This window comes from Natator depressus, chromosome 24 (assembly GCF_965152275.1).
Source record: "Natator depressus isolate rNatDep1 chromosome 24, rNatDep2.hap1, whole genome shotgun sequence".
Classification (NCBI taxonomy): Eukaryota; Metazoa; Chordata; order Testudines; family Cheloniidae; genus Natator; species Natator depressus.
In genome coordinates, this window is record NC_134257.1 from 5,580,607 (window position 1) to 5,601,708 (window position 21,102).

At 51.3% G+C, this 21,102-nt stretch overlaps 2 protein-coding genes across 3 annotated transcripts in view; both read left to right on the forward strand.

Annotated features, from left to right (window-relative positions):
• The first annotated feature begins 3,107 nt into the window (after window positions 1-3,107).
• SSR2 (signal sequence receptor subunit 2) lies at window positions 3,108-11,908 on the forward strand. Of its 2 annotated transcripts, none has more exons than XM_074939120.1 (6): window positions 3,108-3,200; window positions 8,308-8,462; window positions 9,761-9,859; window positions 10,283-10,391; window positions 10,676-10,753; window positions 11,118-11,908. In XM_074939120.1, exons 2-6 carry the CDS (start codon window positions 8,308-8,310, stop codon window positions 11,226-11,228), a joined length of 552 nt encoding a protein of 183 aa, XP_074795221.1. In that variant the 5' UTR covers window positions 3,108-3,200; the 3' UTR covers window positions 11,229-11,908. The 2 variants fall into 2 exon arrangements, with proteins under 2 accessions (XP_074795221.1, XP_074795222.1); XM_074939121.1 differs by having other exon boundaries at window positions 3,152-3,200; window positions 8,270-8,462.
• A 6,173-nt stretch (window positions 11,909-18,081) lies between these two features.
• The window catches only part of ARHGEF2 (Rho/Rac guanine nucleotide exchange factor 2), a 133,497-nt gene continuing 130,476 nt past the window's right edge, over window positions 18,082-21,102 (forward strand). Inside the window, exon 1 of the mRNA XM_074938292.1 lies at window positions 18,082-18,206. The gene's annotated coding sequence lies outside the window, so the exon portion shown is untranslated. The remainder of the gene's footprint in view (window positions 18,207-21,102) is intronic.

Sequence of the window (21,102 nt, forward strand, 5' to 3'; positions counted from 1 at the left end):
AAAACTATTGTAAATACTTTCAGAGTGAGGTTTTCCTTCGAAGGCTGCACAGGGAAGGGACAGCAATCCGCTTATGGAGAGATGCGTCGGGTCTGATCTGAGGTTACTCTGCCCATGCCCCTGGGGTTCAGGTGACTTGAAGCCCCTTTATGCGCCCCATGTTCTGGGGGCTTGCCAGACTCTCTGCTGTAAATTAGAACAGCCTCAGGGGCTACTCTCGTTTTTGCTCTGCCTCCCATGGCCCTTGCAGTATGTTCCAGCCATGCCTCCTCCACTGGAGATGGGGAGCAGGGTGGATACAGAACCCTTATGCAAGCTCCATACCACCTGGGGTGGCTCCTGTGCAGGGAGGATTCCCAGCGAGCTGATTCTCCTCATTTTAAGGTCTCTCTGAGCTGCCAGATCACAGGAGGAGAGGGAGGAAAGGTATGAACTTTGCCTGGCTTCCCATCTAACGCCTTCATAGCGGCTTTTTTACTTCTTTGCAACAAGACTAACACTAGTGACTTTTATCCAAGGGTCTCAAAGCTCTAGCAAATACTAATTACTGCATCCTCCCAGGTATTGCTGGTGAACATGCAAGTAGTACCATAAAGATGTGTGGAGTCTGGGAAGTCCTCCTGATAGCAGGAGATGAACAGACATTCAGAAGGTGTGTGGCGTCTTCAGCCACACCGCAGCCACGCGGAGGGCTGTCCCTCAGACCCCAGTTATGGTCACTTGCTGCATACCTCCCCACCCCACCTCTGAAGTGGTTGAGCTTGCACCAGTGGTAGCGTGGCAGCTCAAAGTCAAGCAGTCTCCCATCAGTCCTCATCATGACGAGGAAGGAGTTTCTTACAGATGGGGCAGCCCGTTCCCATTCTGCTCACCACACTATGAAAGCATTTGCTGTAGAGATGATCGGTAGTCCAGACTGGTCTTCTGCTGATGTGTTGGTGATGAGGCGCTTCCCATATGGTTTTGAAAAGTGGCAGTTGTGGCATCTCCTGGCTTTTGTCAAGGAGGTTCTTTGCTGCAATATAGCACCTAGGTGGCAGGGTATAAGAGAGGAGTGATAGCCACTTTGGAGGTGTTGGCCTGGTATTTTCATTATTTGATTCAGTTGTACACAAACTTTGTGTGAGAAGGGTTTAACCGCACAGCACAGTCTTCGCCAAGCTGCACGATATTTGCGCAGCAGCTCCCCAAGCTGAGCCTGCAAGCTGATTTAGGAGGCCATTGTTCTTGTTTCAGAGGAGCAGCCGTGTTAGTCTGTATCCGCAAAAAGAACAGGAGGACTTGTGGCACCTTAGAGACTAACAAATTTATTTGAGCATAAAAATATGGAACGCTTCACGAATTTGCATGTTGTGCATCCTGGGAGCAGGCTGAATCTGCATAATCCAGATAGAGGTTACAGTGGTACTAGAAATGTATCCTCACAATACAATGGGTTGAAGTGGCTTGTCCCAAGATCACACAGTGAGTTACTGGCAGAGATGGGACTAGAACCCAAGAATCCTGATTCCCAGCTAAGCACAGCTTCCTACACTGAGGGCCAAATCCTGAGAGGTGCCAGGTACCTGTAATTTTCAATAACTCCCATGCTTCAAAGCGTGAGTCAACCTGTAACTCATGAAGATCAGAAGGAAACAATCCCTGGGGCCATCCCTTCATTGCAGGGTTTCTTGTATCTTCCAGCTGGGGCTGGCTACTGCTGGAAAAAAGACACAGGACTAGATGGACTCTCAGGGCGTGTCTACACTGGCACTTTACAGTGCTGCAACTTTCTCGCTCAGGGGTGTGTGAAAAAACAGCCCCCTGAGCGCAGCAAGTGCGTGTACAGACAGTGCACCAGCGCTGGGAGATGTGCCCCTCATGGAGGTGGCTGCGATGACACAAGCCACGTTAGCATCGCCAGCGTAGACTTTTTGATCCAGACTGTGAATTCCTATGTTCCTAATCATTAGGGCAGACAGTCAGCAGGGATGAGGTTTTGGCCTAAACAGTTTCATTTATTTATTTTCCAACAAAAAGTTGAACCTTTCCCCCAGGAAGCACACTCTGTGGGAAAAAATTAATTGAATTGAAAACCCAATTTTACATCAAAAACCAGTGTTGGGGGAAATTTTCAGCCATCCCTGATCCTGAAAACACTTATGCATGTGCCAGGCGACTCATGGAAGTAAAGTTAAGCATGCAAGAAAGAAAGATGGATGAGAATGAAAGAAAGAACAATGGATGATGGATGAATGAGAGAAAGATGGATGGACGAGAGAGAAAGAAAGAGATGAAAAAAGATGGATGGATGGATAAGAAAGACTGAAAAAAGATGGATGGATGAAAAAGGGATCGATGAGAGAGAGAGAGCTGGCTGGCTGGATAAGAAAGAGAGAGAGAGAGAGCTGGCTGGCTGGATAAGAAAGAAAGACAGATCGATAAAAAAGGACAGATAAGAAAGAAGGAGAGATGGGTGGCTGGATGAGAGAGAGAGAGGTGGGTGGATGGATAAGAAAGAGAGAAAAAGAGATGGACAGATAAGAAAGAGATGGGTAGATGGATAAGAAAGAAAGAAAGAAAGAGATGGGTGGATGGATGAGACAGAGATGGATGGATGGATAAGAGAGAGATGGGTGGCTGGATAAGAAAGAAAGACGGATCGATAAAAAAGGACGGATAAGAAGGAGAGATGGGTGGCTGGATAAGAAAGGAGAGAGAGAGATGGGTGGATAGAGAAAGAAAGAGAGAGATGGGTGGATAGAGAAAGAAAGAAAGAGATGGGTGGATGGATAAGAGAGAGAAAGACGGATCGATAAAAAAGGACAGATAAGGAGAGATGGGTGGCTGGATAAGAAAGGAGAGAGAGAGACGGGTGGCTGGATAAGAAAGAAAGACGGATCGATAAAAAAGGACGGATAAGAAGGAAGGAGAGAGAGGAGGGAGGCCCCGAGCCGGAGACAGGACAACGCAGCGGCGGGCACGACGGGGCGTGCCCCAGAGACCCCCACGGAGCCGGCCCTGGCAGGAGCGGACGGCGGAGAGGCCGCCGGGGGCAGGGACCGCGCGCCAAGCCGGCGCCGCTCCTTCTGCGCAGGCGCCGCCGCCGCCGCGCCGGAAGCGGACTCCAGTTCCCAGCCTGCCCCGGGGCGGGGGCGGGTTTCCGGGCACTCCGTGCTGACTCGCGCTTCCGCTGCCGCAGGGCGAGCCGGGCCGGAGCGGTGAGAGCGGGGCCGGGGCCCCGGCGGGCGGGGGGCGAGGCGGGGTTCGAGGTCGGGCTGCGGGGGGGCCGGGGGTGAGACGCTGGAGCGGCTCGGGGGTGGGGGGCGCGGCGCCCCGGGGAGTTGCACGGTAGATCCGGGGAGAACGATTGGGGGAGCCGGGGGGGCTTGAGGAGGGAGGAAGGTTTGTGGGGGAGCCGTGGGGTGGGGGGGATTTGGGGGGAAGGAGGTTTGGAGGGGAGCCCAGGGGGCGGCGGTTTGGGGGGGAGCCGTGGGGTTGGGGGGATCTGGAGGGCGGTGGGGGGGGATCTGGGGGGAAGGTGGGGGTTGGGGGGGAGCCCAGGGGGCGGCGGTTGGGGCGAGCCGTGGGATGGGGGGGATCTGGGGGGAAGGTGGGGGTTGGGGTGTCTGGGGGGGAAGGAGGTTTGGAGGGGAGACCAGGGGGCAGTGGTTGGGGGGATCTGCGGGGGAGCCGTGGGGTTGGGGGAGAGCCTAGGGGGCGGCGGTGGCAGGGGAGCCATGGGGTGGAGGGATCTGGGGGGAAGTTGGGGGGTCTGAGGGGGAAGGAAGGTTTGGAGGGGAGCCTAGGGGGCGGCGGTTGGGGGGAGCCATGTGGGTGGGGGGGGGAAGGTGGGGTTTGGGGGGCCTGAGGAGGAGGAAGTTTTGGAGGGCTCAGGGGTGGGGGTGGGGGGGTCGGGAGGTCTGTAGGAGGACATAGGGGAGGTCTCTGACACGTCAGCGCTCCATGGAGGAAAGGCAGCTAGGGAGGTCCTGCTCCAGGCAGCCTGTAATCAGGCTGTGGGGTTCCTGTCTTGCTGCCTGTTCTGACTCCAGAAGTGGAGACACGTGGCTGAGAGTAGCAGCCAGGCCCTGATGCTGCCTGGTAGAAGGAGCTGTGTGCGCCACAGCGGCTGGGGACGGGCAGAACTATACTGGGCATAAGGAAGCAATGGTCTGTGGCTGCAGGAGGAGGTGGTGGGAAAAGACATGATTGTGCTCTCTACAGGGGCTGAGCCGGAGATGGGAGTGAAAGAGCTGCACAGTTAGCAGCCCCTTTTTCATACCTTCATTTAAGGTAGATCACGGGTTCTCCAGCCTTTTCGTGCTGGCGCCCAATACATTGTAGATCTTTTCCCAGACCCAACTGCCTCACTACTTGGTTATCAAAATATAATTTCGCAAGCCACTGGGAGGGGCTCTGTGATCTAAGACCACTGTTTAGGAATTACTGTATTAGCCAATTGCTCAAGACTTTGTTGTGGCTAGGGAAGACGATGGTGCTGTAGTCTAGAAATTTCAGAACCTTCAGGATGAGAGGTTTCCTGAGAGAGATATGGACAGGCATTTATATTGGCTAGAATTTCAGGCTTGATCGGCAAGGTCTGGTTATCAGCTATCAAAAGAGAGGTTGGGTACAGAAAACCAAAGGGGGGATAGCAGCTTAGTGGCGTGAGTGGGGTGTCAGATCATCAGGACAGAGCTCTTATCACTTTTTTGGTCTGGGAAGAGGAGGTTTGTGCCAGGGCTGAAGAAAAGGAGCATGCACTTTGGAAGTGTCTGCAGCCAAACAGTGTTTGGATGGGAGTAGACTGATGTTTGAATATTTGTGTGTGAGAGTAAAGATATTAAATATGTGAACTCTTTAAATGGGCCCTCAAGTTAACTTTGTCTTAAATAACATGTTCTTTGTTCTACTTCTAACCGTTAATATTAATTTGATGAGTTTAAAAAACAAACCTTAGAATCATAGAATATCAGGGTTGGAAGGGACCTCAGGAGGTCATCTAGTCCAACCCCCTGCTCAAAGCAGGACCAATCCCCAATTAAATCATCCCAGCCAGAGCTTTGTCAAGCCTGACCTTAAAAACTTCTAAGGAAGGAGATTCTACCACCTCCCTAGGTAACGCATTCCAGTGTTTCACCACCCTCCTAGTGAAATAGTGTTTCTAATATCCAACCTAGACCTCCCCCACTGCAACTTGAGACCATTACTCCTTGTCCTGTCATCTTCTACCACTGAGAATAGTCTAGAACCATCCTCTTTGGAACCACCTCTCAGATAGTTGAAAGCAGCTATCAAATCCCCCCTCATTCTTCTCTTCTGCAGACTAAACAATCCCAGTTCCCTCAGCCTCTCCTCATAAGTCATGTGTTCCAGAACCCTAATCATTTTTGTTGCCCTTCGCTGGACTCTCTCCAATTTTTCCACATCCTTCTTATAGTGTGGGGCCCAAAACTGGACACAGTACTCCAGATGAGGCCTCACCAATGTCGAATAGAGGGGAACGATCACGTCCCTCGATCTGCGGCTATGCCCCTACTTATACATCCCAAAATGCCATTGGCCTTTTTGGCAACAAGGGCACACTGTTGACTCATATCCAGCTTCTCGTCCACGGTCACCCCTAGGTCCTTTTCCGCAGAACTGCTGCCTAACCATTCGGTCCCTAGTCTGTAGCGGTGCATTGGATTCTTTCGTCCTAAGTGCAGGACCCTGCACTTATCCTTGTTGAACCTCATCAGATTTCTTTTGGCCCAATCCTCCAATTTGTCTAGGTCCCTCTGTATCCTATCTCTGCCCTCCAACGTATCTACCACTCCTCCTAGTTTAGTATCATCCGCAAATTTGCTGAGAGTGCAATCCACACCATCCTCCAGATCATTTATGAAGATATTGAACAAAACCGGCACCAGGACTGACCCTTGGGGCACTCCACTTGATACCAGCTGCCATCTAGACATGGAGCCATTGATCACTACCCGTTGAGCCCGACAATCTAGCCAGCTTTCTGCCCACCTTATAGTGCATTCATCTAGCCCATACTTCTTTAACTTGCTGACAAGAATACTGTGGGAGACCGTGTCAAAAGCTTTGCTAAAGTCAAGAAACAATACATCCACTGCTTTCCCTTCATCCACAGAACCAGTAATCTCATCCTAGAAGGCAATTAGATTAGTCAGGCATGACCTTCCCTTGATGAATCCATGCAGACTGTTCCTGATCACTTTCCTCTCGTGTAAGTGCTTCAGGATTGATTCCTTGAAGACATGCTCCATGATTTTTCCAGGGACTGAGGTGAGGCTGACTGGCCTGTAGTTCCCAGGATCCTCCTTCTTCCCTTTTTTAAAGATGGGCACTACATTAGCCTTTTTCCAGTCATCCGGGACCTCCCCCGATCGCCATGAGTTTTCAAAGATAATGGCCAATGGCTCTGCAATCACAGCCGCCAACTCCTTTAGCACTCTCGGATGCAACTCGTCCGGCCCCATGGACTTGTGCACGTCCAACTTTTCTAAACAGTCCCTAACCACTTCTTTCTCCACAGAGGGCTGGCCACGTACTCCCCATACTGTGTTGCCCAGCGCAGCAGTCTGGGAGCTGACCTTGTTCGTGAAGACAGAGGCAAAAAAAGCATTGAGTACATTAGCTTTTTCCACATCCTCTGTCACTAGGTTGCCTCCCTCATTCAGTAGGGGGCCCACACTTTCCTTGGCTTTCTTCTTGTTGCCAACATACCTGAAGAAACCCTTCTTGTTACTCTTAACATCTCTTGCTAGCTGCAGCTCCAGGTGCGATTTGGCCCTCCTGATTTCATTCCTACATGCCCGAGCAATATTTTTATACTCTTCCCTGGTCATTTCCCTTTAAGTCATTTGTTTTTCTCTCATCTAAATATAGGCTAATCATTTTCAAGGTCATTTCTAGTCAGTTGCAATTCTCAGGTGCTAGCACAATGCTGCATTGTTTGTTTCAGACACTGCAGGGGAATGTTGTTGCAGTGTGTGTTAAATTGTTTCTACTGGATTTCAAAGGAGAAATAGCAGAAAGGTTTCGTTTGGTCTTAGATATGTGTCAGCTGTGTGCCCTTGTTGCCAAGAAGGCCAACGGCATATTGGGCTCTATTAGTAGGAGCACTGCCAACAGATTGAGGGACGTGATTATTCCCCTCTATTTGGCACTGGTGAGGCCACACCTGGAGTATTGGGTCCAGTTCTGGTCCCCCCCACTACAGAAGGGATGTGGACAAATTGGAGAGAGTCCAGCGGAGGACAAACAAAAATGATTAGGGGGTTGGGGCACATGACTTACTAGGAGAGGCTGAGGGAACTGGCATTATTTAGTCTGCAGAAGAGAAGAGTGAGGGGAGATTTGATAACAGCCTTCAACTACCTGAAGGGGGGTTCCAAAGAGGCTGGAGCTCGGCTGTTCTCAGTGGTGGCAGATGACAGAACAATGGTCTCAAGTTGCAGTGGGGGAGGTCTAGGTTGGATATTAGAAACACTATTTCACTAGGAGGGTGGTGAAACACTGGAATGGGTTCCCTAGGGAGATGGTGGAATCTCCACTCTCAGAGGTTTTTAAGGCCTGGCTTGACAAAGCCTTGGCTGGGATGATTTAGTTGGGGTTGGTCCTGCTTTGAGCAGGGGATTGGACTAGATGACCTCCTGAGGTCTCTTCCGACCCTAATATTCTATGATTCAATGTTTGTAGTAGCTTCTTGTCTTTACAAAATGAGTGTCCTCATGCTTTCAGTGCCTTTAATTATGTTAAATAACAGTAAATATACTAGGGTTGTTGCAGCCATGTTGGTCCCAGGATATCAGAGAGACAAGGTGGGTAAGATGATAATTTTTATTGGACCAACTTTTGGTGGTGAAAGAGGCAAGCTTTCGAGCTACTTCAGAAGTTCTCTGTGTAGCTCGAAAGCTTGTCTCTTTCACCGACAGGCATTGGTCCAATAAAACGTACTACTGCGCTCACCCTGTCTCTTTAATAAATTTACCACACATTCACAGAGCAGCCAGGGAACAGAAACCCGGTATCAGGTCATTGCTTTGCAGTGGTCTCATGCTGGTAGAGAAGTGTCCGCAATCTTACAGGTGCAACTGCACGGGCGCTATACTGAACGGGACTGATCCCTCCCTCCTCCATGGTACGATGCTTTCATGTACAATGTCTTAACCCACACAGCTGCCTGTGCTTTAGAACACATTGCACTCACGTATCTATTCTACCCTCTGCTGCTGCCCGCTCCAGAAGGCTGCCAACACCAATTTTCCCTCTTTAGAAACTCAGGCATTACCAGTGAATGGTTTCCCCTTCCAGATGAAGCTGTTCGCTCTTGCTGTGTTTGCCCTGCTGTCTGTTGCTCACAGCGAGGAGGGAGCCAGGCTACTCGCCTCTAAATCTCTGTTAAACCGATATGCGGTGGAGGGCAAGGACCTGACTCTGCAGTACAACATCTACAATGTTGGCTCCAGGTAAGGCTTGTCTGTGTTGTTGGTACCTATCAGATGCCTGTCCCTGAAGGACAGGGAGTGTTAGAGGTGTGTCTCTGCAATGTGTGTTTCACTAGCTCAGGGAGGGGAGAGACATCTAGAGTAAAAGCCTTTCTCAAGCTCCTCCCTTACTCCTCCCAAAGGGCACTCTGGGGGCAGGAGCAAATAGAGGGGAAGAATCTCTGTATTCATAGATTATAAAGCCAGAAGGGTCCACTGTGATCACCTAAGGTTTTCTGTTACTGCTGTTAAAATGAAAAGGAGTACTTGTGGCACCTTAGAGACTAACCAATTTATTTGAGCATAAGCTTTCGATGCATCCGATGAAGTGAGTTGTAGCTCACGAAAGCTTATGCTCAAATAAATTGGTTAGTCTCTAAGGTGCCACAAGTACTCCTTTTCTTTTTGCGAATACAGACTAACACGGCTATTACTCTGAAACCTGCTGTTAAAATGACTCTGTTCTCACTGGAGTCCATAGGACGATTGACTTGAGTAGGAGTAAGGTAGCACTGTATGAGCCCCCTATCAGGCCCACTCAAGAAGGGGCATTATACAAGGCTTCGAGGGTAATGAGACTGAAGTGTGCAGGGTTTTTGGGGGGGGGGGTGGTGTGGGGGACGAATGTGATTCTGGAGGCTCTGAACAGGTCTAAGTGGATTCCTGTGTATGGGAGCAAGTCAGTGTTCATTGTGATACCATTTTAGATTCCTTGCCTTCTCTCTCCCCTTCGCTGTCAAAAATAAGCTCTTACCAAGTTCTGGCACTCCACTCTTTAATCCCCCTGTTCACCCTTTCCTCTCTGTTCCAGCCCTGATCCCTGGCTTCATCACGTCTGTCTTTGTCTGCATCATCCACCGGTGTCCAAAATGCTTCAGCTGAAAATCACCTTCCTTTCCTGTCACCCATATCCCCAGTGCAGTGCTCCCCTCCTCGCGTACATAGATCTCCATTGGCTTCCTGGGCTCTTTCCCCAGCCAATTACTTGTCCTCGGCTTCGTGGCTCCTCTCAGCTCTTCCCACCTATGCTTTTTCCTATGCCCCAGGTCCAGCTGGGCAGTCATTTCTCCTTGACACTGTCTTCCTTCTCCTACTCTCATCTTTGAGGCTTTTTACTCCAGATCAGCAGCTAGCACTGAACTTTCCTCTGTTTGTGAAACCGCCTGTAGCATCATAGGGTGAGAAGGGACCGCAAGAGTCATCTAGTCTAACCCACAGTGGGACTCCAGCTGATGCATACCCCTGGCTCTGTTCCTGACTCCTCTCTCTGTTGTATTTAGCGCGGCTTTGGATGTGGAGTTGTCGGATGATTCTTTCCCCCCAGAAGATTTTGGCATTGTCTCTGGAATGCTTAACGTCAAGTGGGACAGGATTGCTCCGTATCTTTTTTGCAGTTCGAAACAATCTCCCCTCCCGCCATGTCCTGGGTCTGTTGTTGGGCTCCCCCTTGTCCCCTCTGATGCCCAAGGATATCAAGACACTTCCAACTCCATACATCATCCCTGAAATGCCAGCACACCTGACTTCTGGCTAAGGCTCCGAAGGCAAATCCCAATAAAGTGCCCTGGGATCTCTAGTGTCCTTGTAAACAAGAACTGGTTCTCAGGTCACATAGCTACCCCTCACATTAAATTGCATGGAACTCCATTCATCTGTCAGGGAAGGAGGAATAGATGAGTTGCCCCTGTATAAGGGTCTGAATCTGTAGTTACAGGTGGTTTAAGATTTCAGACCTGCTGGTTAGACTCCCCCTGTCTCCTGGAACAAAATGCAATTTGTTTCCTTAACCATCTGCTACTCAGAGCCAGCAACGTATCTCACACTGTGGTCCTGAGGCCCCTCAAAGCTGGCTACTTCAACTTCACCTCAGCTACCATCAACTACCTGGCACAGGAGGGAGGGCAGGTTGTGGTGAGTGGTTCCGAGGAAGTGAGCTGTAGCTTACGAAAGCTCATGCTCAAATAAATTTGTTAGTCTCTAAGGTGCCACAAGTATTCCTTACCTTTCTTGTGAACCTGATCACGTACAGGATCCTAACGGCAGATCTCACAGCGGAGACGCACAGTGTGTGCTCCTAGACACAACCACAGAGGGATGATAGATAGTCCCTTTCTCTTCTTATATAGTGCTTGCCATGGAGCGCCTGCAATGCCAGGAACAGTGGGCAAATGCTATTTCTTTTCCCCCCATTTCAGGTTGGCTTCACCAGTGCCCCTGGGCAGGGAGGAATCTTGGCTCAGAGAGAGTTTGACAGGAGGTTTTCCCCTCACTTTGTAAGTACCATTAAACCAGTAATCCATTTTCTCACTGTGACTGTACAGTTCAAATCAACATTGACCTTTTTGTGTGTGCTGGCTCATGGCATGAAAGCGGAAGCCCAGGCACTAAATTAAAAGCCACCTGGGAAATTGCCAAGCTGGCTCCTAAGCTGTTTGGAGCAACTTCTGCAAAATCTTGCAAGAAGAGTGACAATTAATTCATCATGGTCTGTTAGACTCGCTTCTAGAAATGAGCCTGTGTTGTTCGGGTTCGGATCAAAATGCTTGGGCAGGGGGCGCTCAGGTGTGAGAATCTGGGGGTTCAGCTCTGCATGACCCATCTCGATTCTACTTCTAATTGGTTTTCCCCTTCTGCTAGCTTGATTGGGCAGCTTTTGGAGTGATGACCCTTCCCTCCATCGGAATCCCTCTGTTGCTGTGGTACTCGAGCAAGAGAAAATACGATACTCCCAAGACCAAGAAGAACTGAGGAAAGCCAAATGCAGCCAGCACCCAGAGCTCAGGAACCCCACTTAGAATTACAGTGTACTCAGAGTAGCAGCAATCAACCCTCCAAATCAAGTGACTGGGCCAACAGTTCAGTGCTGGCAGGGGAGGGATTTGTATTATTCTTGTGGCCAGTCACTTTCTTGGGGTTTTTTTTTTTAACCCGTTCTCAGCAGATCTGGAGCAAAGACCTCACCGGTTCTGTTGTAATTAAATTGCAGACGCAGCTGCAGTACAAGAATGCTAATAACACCCAAGGAGTGCGGATGTGAGAGCCTTTCTGCAGCATTTGTGGCATCACCGCTGCTTGCCAAATGCCAGTTACATCTGGCCAGATCTCCTCATGCCACAATCCTCGATCTTGGGTCAGCCCATCACCCTTTCTCCCCAGTATTTTATGCTTCCTGCAACTGTCACTGAGAGGATTGATCAAGTGATGGTAAAGGAGACCTCCTTTGTATGCAGATTTATTAGTGCCAGTCCCTCTCAGCCAAGCAGTGGCCTATAAACCCCCATAGAAAGATGCCTGCCCTATAGGGAATGTTGGCTACGTTGTTGTATTTTGGTGAGCAGTTGACCGCCGTGTTTCTTTTTTTCTGATTACTCTGTTGAGAAACGTGTGACTGTACACACTGAGGGTTTTATAATAAAATGAACACCACAAAGTGAGCCTGTCTCTTCTACCAGTAAGTCCCATAGTTGGACTAGTGGGTTTCAGGAGCCATATGTATAACTGCAGTAAATCCAGTGGTTGTAGAGGCTCTGTCTGCACACACCATCAGCCAGCAGGGGCAGTGAGGAAGATCCAGCTCAAAGAGTATACCAGGCCCTTGCCTTCACTAGGATTAATTTTATGTGTTTAACATGTGTTAAAATCCTGCTGCGGGTTACTCCATCCCCCACTCCAGGGTCCCCCTTGACCAGTTGCCATGTGTTAGAACTACAACGTGCCTCATCTACACTATGAGTTTAACGTCTGTTTAAAAATCCACTTTTTTTAGACTAGACATGGCCAAAAAGCTTAAAATCTAAGACACAGGATGGGAGAGAAACAGCCCTATCAAGGGTAAGTGACTTGCCCAAAGTTGCATAGCTGGTCACTGGCATAGCCAGGAATAGAACCCAGATCCTCATAGCCCAGTGCTGTGTGCTCAGCACCATGCTGGCTGACGTGAAGCGTTGAAACACCTGGCTGCCCAAAGCACTGCAGAATGTGTGGCGCATAACACTGTATTAGCCCTCGGGGCGTGGATTCGCTGGGATGAGTAGAGTAAAACACCTTCACAGCCTTCAGGAGCTGAGAGAAAATTCAAGTGGATGTGCAGTTCCTGCTCAGCTCTCTGTACCTTTGTGTATCGGCCGCTGTCTTCTGATGAGTTTTGAGCCGCCCTGTCTAGGGTGCTGTCCTCTTCCCCAGAACATTACTTGTTTAATACGTAGCCTAGCTTCCAGCAAGGGCAGGAGGTACCTGTGCTCCCTAACTGCTTGGCTTTCTTCTTATAATGATAGAAGATTCAGAGTAGAAGCCCCAGGAGTGGGACTTATTTTTTCAAATGAAAAATATTTTCATAAGCTAAAACCAGGACCAGGAGGATCCCCTGGTGGCTATGCTGCCCTCTTGTGCTGCAGGTCCATATTGCAGTTCATCTGTGCCCTCCTGCAATGAGGGGACTTCTTACAAGCCAGTTCTCTGAATTACTCTTCTAGAGAGGTCTGCCTTGATTTGGGGGTGGAGCGGGGGCTCTGCCGTCTCTCATCAGCCCTGACTGGCCTTGGGCAGTGAGATTAGATTAATGTAAGCCAGGCAAACCACAATGAAGGTCCCCGTTGGAGGAGGTGGGTGCATGTGACCTTGGGTTAGGGGGAATAGAAGTGGGTGTTTCTGGCAACCTCAGAAGAGAGTGCAGGGATTGGCCAGGTCTGAGGCCCGTTCCCAAGGGCAGCGTGTAGCAGGGAGTTTGCCGTGTTGCTACTGCACACCCTGCTGTGTGCAAAGAAGCCTTTGGCCTGCAGGGCTGTCAAACCAGCTCCAAATTCACACGCACGCAATTCAATTTAATCCGTGCCAATTTCCTACCTTGCACTGGAACCTATACTCTTTCCAGCCCCTTCCAAATGAGAGTTGCAGAGAGCTTCATGGCCATTCATGAATTAAACCTTTCAGTCCCTCACTGGAATTAACCATCCCCATTTCACATATGGGGAAACCGAGGCCACTCAGAGCAAAGTAGTCTTGTTATCCAAGAATTCCGTGTCGGTGGCCCAAACTCCCAGGCTCCGCGGAAAGCAAACACTGCAGCTTTGTCGCAAGAACAATGTTTCTCCGTCAGGATTTCTCACCCCCTCATCCCAACTGCTCGCTGCCGCCACCGGTTTCACCCTTTGTTTTGACTGAGGAGTGTTGCAATTGGCAGGATCAAGGAAACCATTGATGCTAATGCTGAACAAAGGAGCTCCGCTCCACGAAGGGTGTGCAAGAGGGGGCCTTAGAAGTTGAACTAACAGGTCTAACTGGTGCATCCCACTTCCCAGCATAGAATTGCTCCTTCCATGTTACTGCTTTGTGCTGCCTAGTGTTAAGTGTCCCAAACAAAGGAGCTTTCCTTGTGAGCCTCCGCATTGGGAAGAAAGACTGTTGATCATCCCTTGCAGCTGCCTCTCCTGGTCCCTGGTGATCTCTGGTACGATGGATTGCAGGCAAACAGGTGAGAACCAAAAGATACACCTTGCACACATGTTGCTTTGTTTTCTGCCTTTCAAGTTCTGCTGGGGGTTGCATAGAACAGTGGTTCTCAACCTTTCCAGGCCACCATACCCCTTTCAGGAGACTGACTTTTCTTGCGTCCCCCCAAGTTTCACCTCACTTAAAAATGACTTGCTTACAAAATCAGACATAAAAACACAAATGTGTCACAGCTCGCTATTACAGAAACCTGCTTGCTGTTTCATTTTTCCCATATAATTATAAAATAAATCAACTGGAATATAAATATTGTACTTACATTTCTGTGTATAGTATGTAGAGCCGTCTAAACAAGTCATTGTCTGACATTTTAGTTTGTACTGACTTCGCTAGTGCTTTTTATGTAGCCTGTTGTAAAACTAGGCAAATATCTAGATGAGTTGATGTACCCCTCGGAAGACCTCTGTGTACACGGGCCCCTGATTGGGAACCCCTGGTTTAGGAGGACCTGAGGGTGAGGAGACTAGGAGGCTGGTCCTGTCTGATCTGTGTAGCCTTTGGTCTGTGGGGCTGTCAAGCCAGGACCTTACAATGGTAGCATTATTTATTGGTATTGTGGTAGCACCTAGGAGCCCTTGTCACCGACCAGGACCCCATTGTGTGCAAGGTGCTGTACGAACATGGAACAAAAAGATGATCCCTGGCCCCAAACTGTGTCTAACATTTAGAAAGACACAAGGTGAGTGAGGTCATATAGTTTATTGGACCAACCGCTGTTGGTGAACGGAAGGGACTGGCGTGATTACAACAACATTTCATACATCTAAGATTTATGAATTTCACAGCTCTCTCTACCTGGGGTAATAGTACAGTGTGCTTCCCAGGGCAGGAGCTTAGTGCTTTATGCCCTCTTCCCTTCCCCCCTCCCCATGAGATGGTTGTTGTCCTCCTTGTACAGATGGGAAAACTGAATCTGAGTGCCCTGCATTTAGACTGTTACCCTGTGGACATTCTGGTGCATTTGCTCACGATGAGATGATTCTAGGAACAGATGCAGCCTAAATAAGGAGTTGTCTGTGGGACTAGCTGTAGGCCCTGCCTGGTCACTGGGGAGAAGGGGGTTCACTCGTCACCCCATCTCTGAGGTGGAAGGAAGGAAGGAGGGAGGACTGGAGAGAAAATCGGGTACATGGGCTCTGTGGAGACTGCCCCCCGTGATGGCCAATTGCAGTCATGGCAGCAGGACCCAGAGACTTCAGGGATGAAGGTGCCTTTGTCCACTAGGGGTCAGGCTTTCCCAGGTGCTGGATTTCTGCAGTTTCAAATGATGCGTCCCTTGAAGTATTAGCTCAGGTGCTAAAGCAGGGTCGCACACTTTCAGAAGTGGTGTGCCGAGTCTTCATTTAGTCACTCTAATTTAAGGTTTGGCCTGGCAGTATTACATGTTTAACGTTTTTAGAAGGGCTCTTTCTATAAGTCTACAATATCTAACTAGACTATTGTCGTATGTAAAGTAAATAAGGATTTTTAAATGTTTAAGAAGCTTCATTTAAAATTAAATTACAACGCAGAGCCCCCCGGACCGGTGGCCAGGACCCGGGCGGTGTGAGTGCCACTGAAAATCAGATCGCGTGCCATAGGTTGCCTACCCCATGCTAAAGCTTAAGGGAGACACATCAAGACCATTGTAGAGCTGTCCCGTGCCTGCCGCTCCATTACGCCTGCTCCAGGCTGGATTGAAAATGGATCCTGAGACTGGAAGCCTCCACGGGCTCCGAGGTCGCCTCTCCACAGCTCTCCACGTGGTGGGTGTGAATTCGATTGCGCCGTGGCTCCTCTAAAGCAGCGGGTGGGCCCGTCATCCTTGTGCTGGGACTGATTCTTACTACATCCTGTGGCAGCTGCTGGTACTGGCTCATCTTTGGAAACCTGCACAAAGGCCCCGGTGTCACCTGTTTGCTGAACTAGCCAGAATATGGAAGAAAGGGCACAATCACAGACAGAGCCAAGGTACAAGCTCTGGGAGCTGCTGGCGGCTCTCGCTAGGGAAACCTCTCATGCTACATAAGGGCTAACTGGATCAGTGCTAGAACTGTCTGAAGAGCAGCCAGATGCTGGGGGTGTGTGTGTGTGTGGTTAGTAGGGGGTGCTCGTCCCTCTCAAGTAATGTCCCTGTGCACCACCAGGGCTGCGATGCGGGACCAGAGATCCTTTAAAATCAACAAGGCCTTAATTGTTTGTGCATAGAGCCCTCCAGAGGGCTATTTTTAAATCTTGTTCCTGCTATTATGGCAGTGGTTTCTATGGGACCCCTGGGATCCCAGTACCACTGCAGGGCTCTACTTGTGAGCTTTAAAAACCTTCCTGCTAGCTTGGAAATTAATCTGGTATGTTAGCAGTTGGGGTAGGTTCCTCATCCCCCTCCCCACCGAGAGACCTGGTCCATCTGACATCCCACCCTTATCCTGAAGCACCTAATGCATTGAGCAGATGGCCAAGTGCATCCTCCACCTCGATGCATCTGGTCTGGTTGGGGGTCCACCAGAGGCATCCTCCACCCAGCCAGGCCTCTTCTGTTGGGCAGCCTGCTCCATCCAGACGTGGCTGGTACGTTGTCTTGCTCCCAGTGCACCTGGCATGCTTGGTGGCAGTCAAAGGGTTAGCACGCTGGCCCCCCGCAAGCCAAAGAAGACACAGTCCCTAAGCTGGGAGCTGATTCGGAGGCAGGCAGTGGCTGGACCCACTATTTGGAGAAGGCAGCATCGTGTGGGCAGGGTGATGTCATATAAGCCTGAGTCACTGCTGCAAAAGGTGTTAGCTCCATTGTCCAGCCCTGCCCAAAACCCTTATCACTGCTCCCAGGTGGGGCCCTGGCTGGCTTGTCACCTCACATGGCAGTCAGCGATAATTCACCTGGAGTCTCCAGCACCTTCCGCTGGGGGATCTCGGAGTGCGTTGCACATGCTAATGAATGAAGCTCCTCGCCCAGCCAGGGAGGTAGCTCGGTATCACCGCCTCTCCGAGCCTCAGTTTCCCCAGCTGTAAAATGTGGACAGGTCATCCCCAGCGTCCTCCAGGGAGTAAGGGGCAGAGCTGGGAACACATGCCCGCTCCTGCTCTTACCATTAGATCCCACTCTACTGTAGCCAGGAATTCAATCCAGGAGTCCTGGGCTAGTCCTCTCCTGCTTTAACCTTGAGGTCACGCTCTCCCTGTCCCTGTGTACAAGGACATGTGGGTGCTTAGTGCTCTCTAACTCCCCAGAGGAAGCCGTACTGGTTTGCAGATCTTGGCTCTGGGGAAGCCAATTTCCCTTCTGCAGTGGGGAGCTGAGGTCCCCCAGACAAGCACCACCTACGGGGAGCACTGTCAGCCAGGGGGGATGCTGATCTCAGTTGCCATCTGCAGGCTGCTACATCCCCTGAGCACCCTGCTGGGCTCTGTATGCTCCCTTTCTGCAGCACCTCCTGTTCCCCCCAAGTCTCCCGCCCCACCTGGCTTAGCAAGGCCTGACTGAATCCCCGCTCTAGGCTGTCAGGGTAGGGGTATGCAGCAAGGAGACACCCGTGGCTGGCCCTTGCCAGCCAACTCGGGCTCGCGGGGCTGCGTCACTGCTGTATAGACCACTGCTCCGGGACCCTGTCTCGGCGGGGCCTGAAGAAGATTCCCTAGCACCTCCCAGAGTGATCCTGGACATCCCAGGGAGACATGTGACGGCGGCCCCCTTCTCACAGGTGGGGAAACTGAGGCACACAGCCAGGAAATTCTGAGGCAGGAGGAGACCTCAGGACTTCCCCATTCCCAGCCTCCTGCTCGCACTTCCAGGGAAGCTTTCTTTTTGACCCAGGCTTCACCCTGGGTATTTGGCAGCCTTGTAAAGGCACCCCCTTGCTGCTGAATCAAAGTCCCCCCCCGCCCGCGGTGGCCGCCTCTGCCTTCGGCGGAGCCCAGCGCTCAGCCCAGCCCCGTTGAGCGAAGGGGAAGGCGAGAGGCTGGCGCTGCAGGAGGAGAAGCGAGCCTGGTGATGGCCCCGAGGGCGAAGGGTTAACAGGGGGGGAGGATCCGAGGCTCTGGGCGGGTCCCGGCTGTTGGATTCGGGGTGAGCGAGGAGGCGGGGGAGGAACCCGCAGCAAGGGGCGAAGAAGCGAGGCTGGAAGCAGGAGCTGCAGGAGGGGAAGGGGGTCGCCCACCGCGCCGTGCCCCGGGGGTCCTGCCCGGGCATAGCGGAGCCGCAGCCCGCCCGGGGGAGCAGCCCGCCCCCTCTCCCCAGCCCGGCAGGTACGTTCCGATCGCCGCCTTTCACCCATCACCGGCAACAGGTGCCAGCCCGGCTGGGCCGACCCCGCCGGGGGCTGGGCCAGGGGCGAGCTCCGGAGAATGGGTCTCGCAGCGCTCGGCCCCTGCCGGGGCTCGGCCTGCCCGGTCTGTTGCCGATCCCGCGGCTTCCTGGGTAACCTTTGCCCCGTGCTTTGGTGTTAAAAAGTGCAAGGGAGAGGCGTGTGGAGGAGAAGTGGCTGGAACAGGGGAGGCTGGAAGCGGGGCTCCTGGGTCCTCTTTCTGTCTCTAGGAAGGGAGTGTGGTGTGCGGGGGGGCTGGGAGCTAGGGCTCCAGACCCCGACCAACGGGGCGCGTTCGCTAATGGCCAGAGCTGCCTGCCACTGAATTGCCTGCTGGCCTTGGGCAAATTGCTCAGCAGCCCCGTGCCTCAGTTTCCCTGTCTGGAAAAGGGAACTGGTCATCAGTAAAAAACAGCTTGAGCTCGCCCCCCAGATTAGGAGTGCCATGGGACTATCTTCCTTGCCGCGAAAGAGGGCTCTGTCTGGGAAAGAGCTGAGGAAGTGAAATGCCCCAAACTCCCTGAGCGGAGTGGTTTGAATTTTGCCCTCGGTAGGGTTGCTTGGTACGTCCTTGCGCCGTCTCAAGCCAGTTCTTCTCCGAGCTCTGGCTAAGGTCTAGCACAGCAGCCATTCAACAGCCAGACGCATCCCGGGGGATGGCCTTTCTGCCCTTTTCTATACACCATCCTTCCCCTGGGATCGTTCAGGCAGCGTAGCTAAAGGTAGCAGACACCAGAACAGCTATGCCCGCACGGTAAGGGTAATGAGCTTTACCCCAGTACCTGCGTCCACACTAGTGGATGGATATAACAGCAGTGGGAAATCCCACCCCTACCAACAGAGCTATCCAGGACAAAATCTGTGTGTAGACCAGACCCTTCAGTCTGTCCCAGCTCTCAATTCTACCACCTTAAGCCCCGGCCTGCCCTCCAGTTTTAGCTGTGTGGGTTGGGAGTGTGATTTGATGATGATGATGATCAATGATTGTATTTTACCAATGCTGCTGTGCTGCTAATAGACCCAGCGTAGACCCCGTTACAGCAGCATCCGGGTATCAATGCAGGTAGAGTTGATGCTGTGGGGGGGGAACTATGCAGTGTAAGATATTCGGGGACAAGCTCGCTCGTCCCCATGTAACTGGGTCCACATCAGAGAGTTTTGCCGGTACCGGTGTAACTATACTGACAAAACCCTCTGGCACAGAGAAGGCCTCAGCAGACGTCAGGTTTTTCTCCCGTGGACGCAGCAGCAGCAAATCCCATCCGGAGGGAAGGAGCACGTGGCTGTGTTTGGTTATATTGGAAGTTTGGGTCAGCTCGGAAAAGTGACACTGGAAACAGGGCAGATCTGCTCCTTGTGCGGATCGGACGGGCTGACTTTAGTGACAAATGACAATATAGTTCCATGCAGAGCCAGCCTGGCTCTGGGTGCGGGAACTAAAGGGTATTCTACTTCATGCATGATCAATCGAGTTGCTTACCCTGTTCCCCTGGAGTTGCACCTGGCTGGCCCTCATTGAAGGCTTGGGTGTTGCTGAGGGCAGACTTTGGATGCTGAGGTGCAAGGTGGAAAGAATCCAGGCTCTGACTTTCTGATCCCCGGCTGGGTGTTTGGGGTGGGGGGAGAAAAGGCGAAGGGAGATCCCTTTGCTACAGAATCCTGGGAAGGTGATCAACATGGAGCCCACAACTTCATTTTTAAGAACTACCTCTCAGGGGAAAACCTGGCTCTGAACTTGCCCTAAGGGACGCTGCCCCATCCCTTTTGCAAGTGATTCTCCTCTGGAACCCATTTGCTTCTAATGGGTGCAAAGTGCTGGCTGAAAGGCCCCATACAAGTGCAAATCTGCTGCTGCTGGACCAAATTCATCCCTGCGTCACCTGGCTTCCCTGGAGTTCTGGCCAGGATGCACTTTGGCCGAGGATGTTTGAAGCACATCTCCCCCTGCCCCAGTAATGCAGAGTATTGATCTTGGCTCCTTTCCTGAGGATGGCTTGCAGTCACAGTGTGAATCTGGTCTGAAGCGTGTTGTTCGGTCCTGGGGGAGGGGGCTCAGCCAATTAGCATTCTATCACAGAGCGCACGGCCCTCACCCCTTGCGTGGGTGGGGGCGAGATGACTGGCCTGCATGAGATGAGTGGGGCAGATCTCGGCACCCATTGTAAAAACAGCCCCGACAACCAGCTCAAGGTGCCGACCAAGAGACCAGAGAGCCCAGAGCTAGACCTGGCTCAATGTTTCAGTCAAAACAGTTTTCCAGCAGAAAAATGCCATTTTGACGGTGCTGAATTACTTTGCGGAACTGGATCCAGTTCAATGAACTGGCATTTAGGAAACACGTTTGGAATTTCTTTTGGGATAATGCCGCAATATGTTTCAGATGAAAAGTTTCCCTTTTTTTTTTTTCCCCTCCAAAACTTCTTTGCCTTTTGAAATTCACTTTATGCTGTATAATTATTTAAAACGGTCACATCAAAACATTTCATTTCAATTGACCTAGAAGGGGATTCCCCCCCCCCCCCCCCGAAATTGAGTTTCAGAAAAGCTTCAGAATGTTTGGCTTTGGGGCCTGAGTCAGGTTGGAAAAAAATTTTAAGCTTGAAATATTTCACTGGATGGGCCGGACCAGCTCTACCTCCAATGGGCCGTGGAGCCTGAATTCCCCTTTCATCCCCCAGGGGGTCCGTCTACCATGGCAGCGAGGCACGTTAGCCCATAGGGTGAGCAGCTTGCCCTGTCATTGCCTGGGCCGGGCCTATTCTGTGGATATAGGACTCAGTAGCCACCTGTCTTGGCTATGCATCCGATGAAGTGAGCTGTAGCTCACGAAAGCTCAT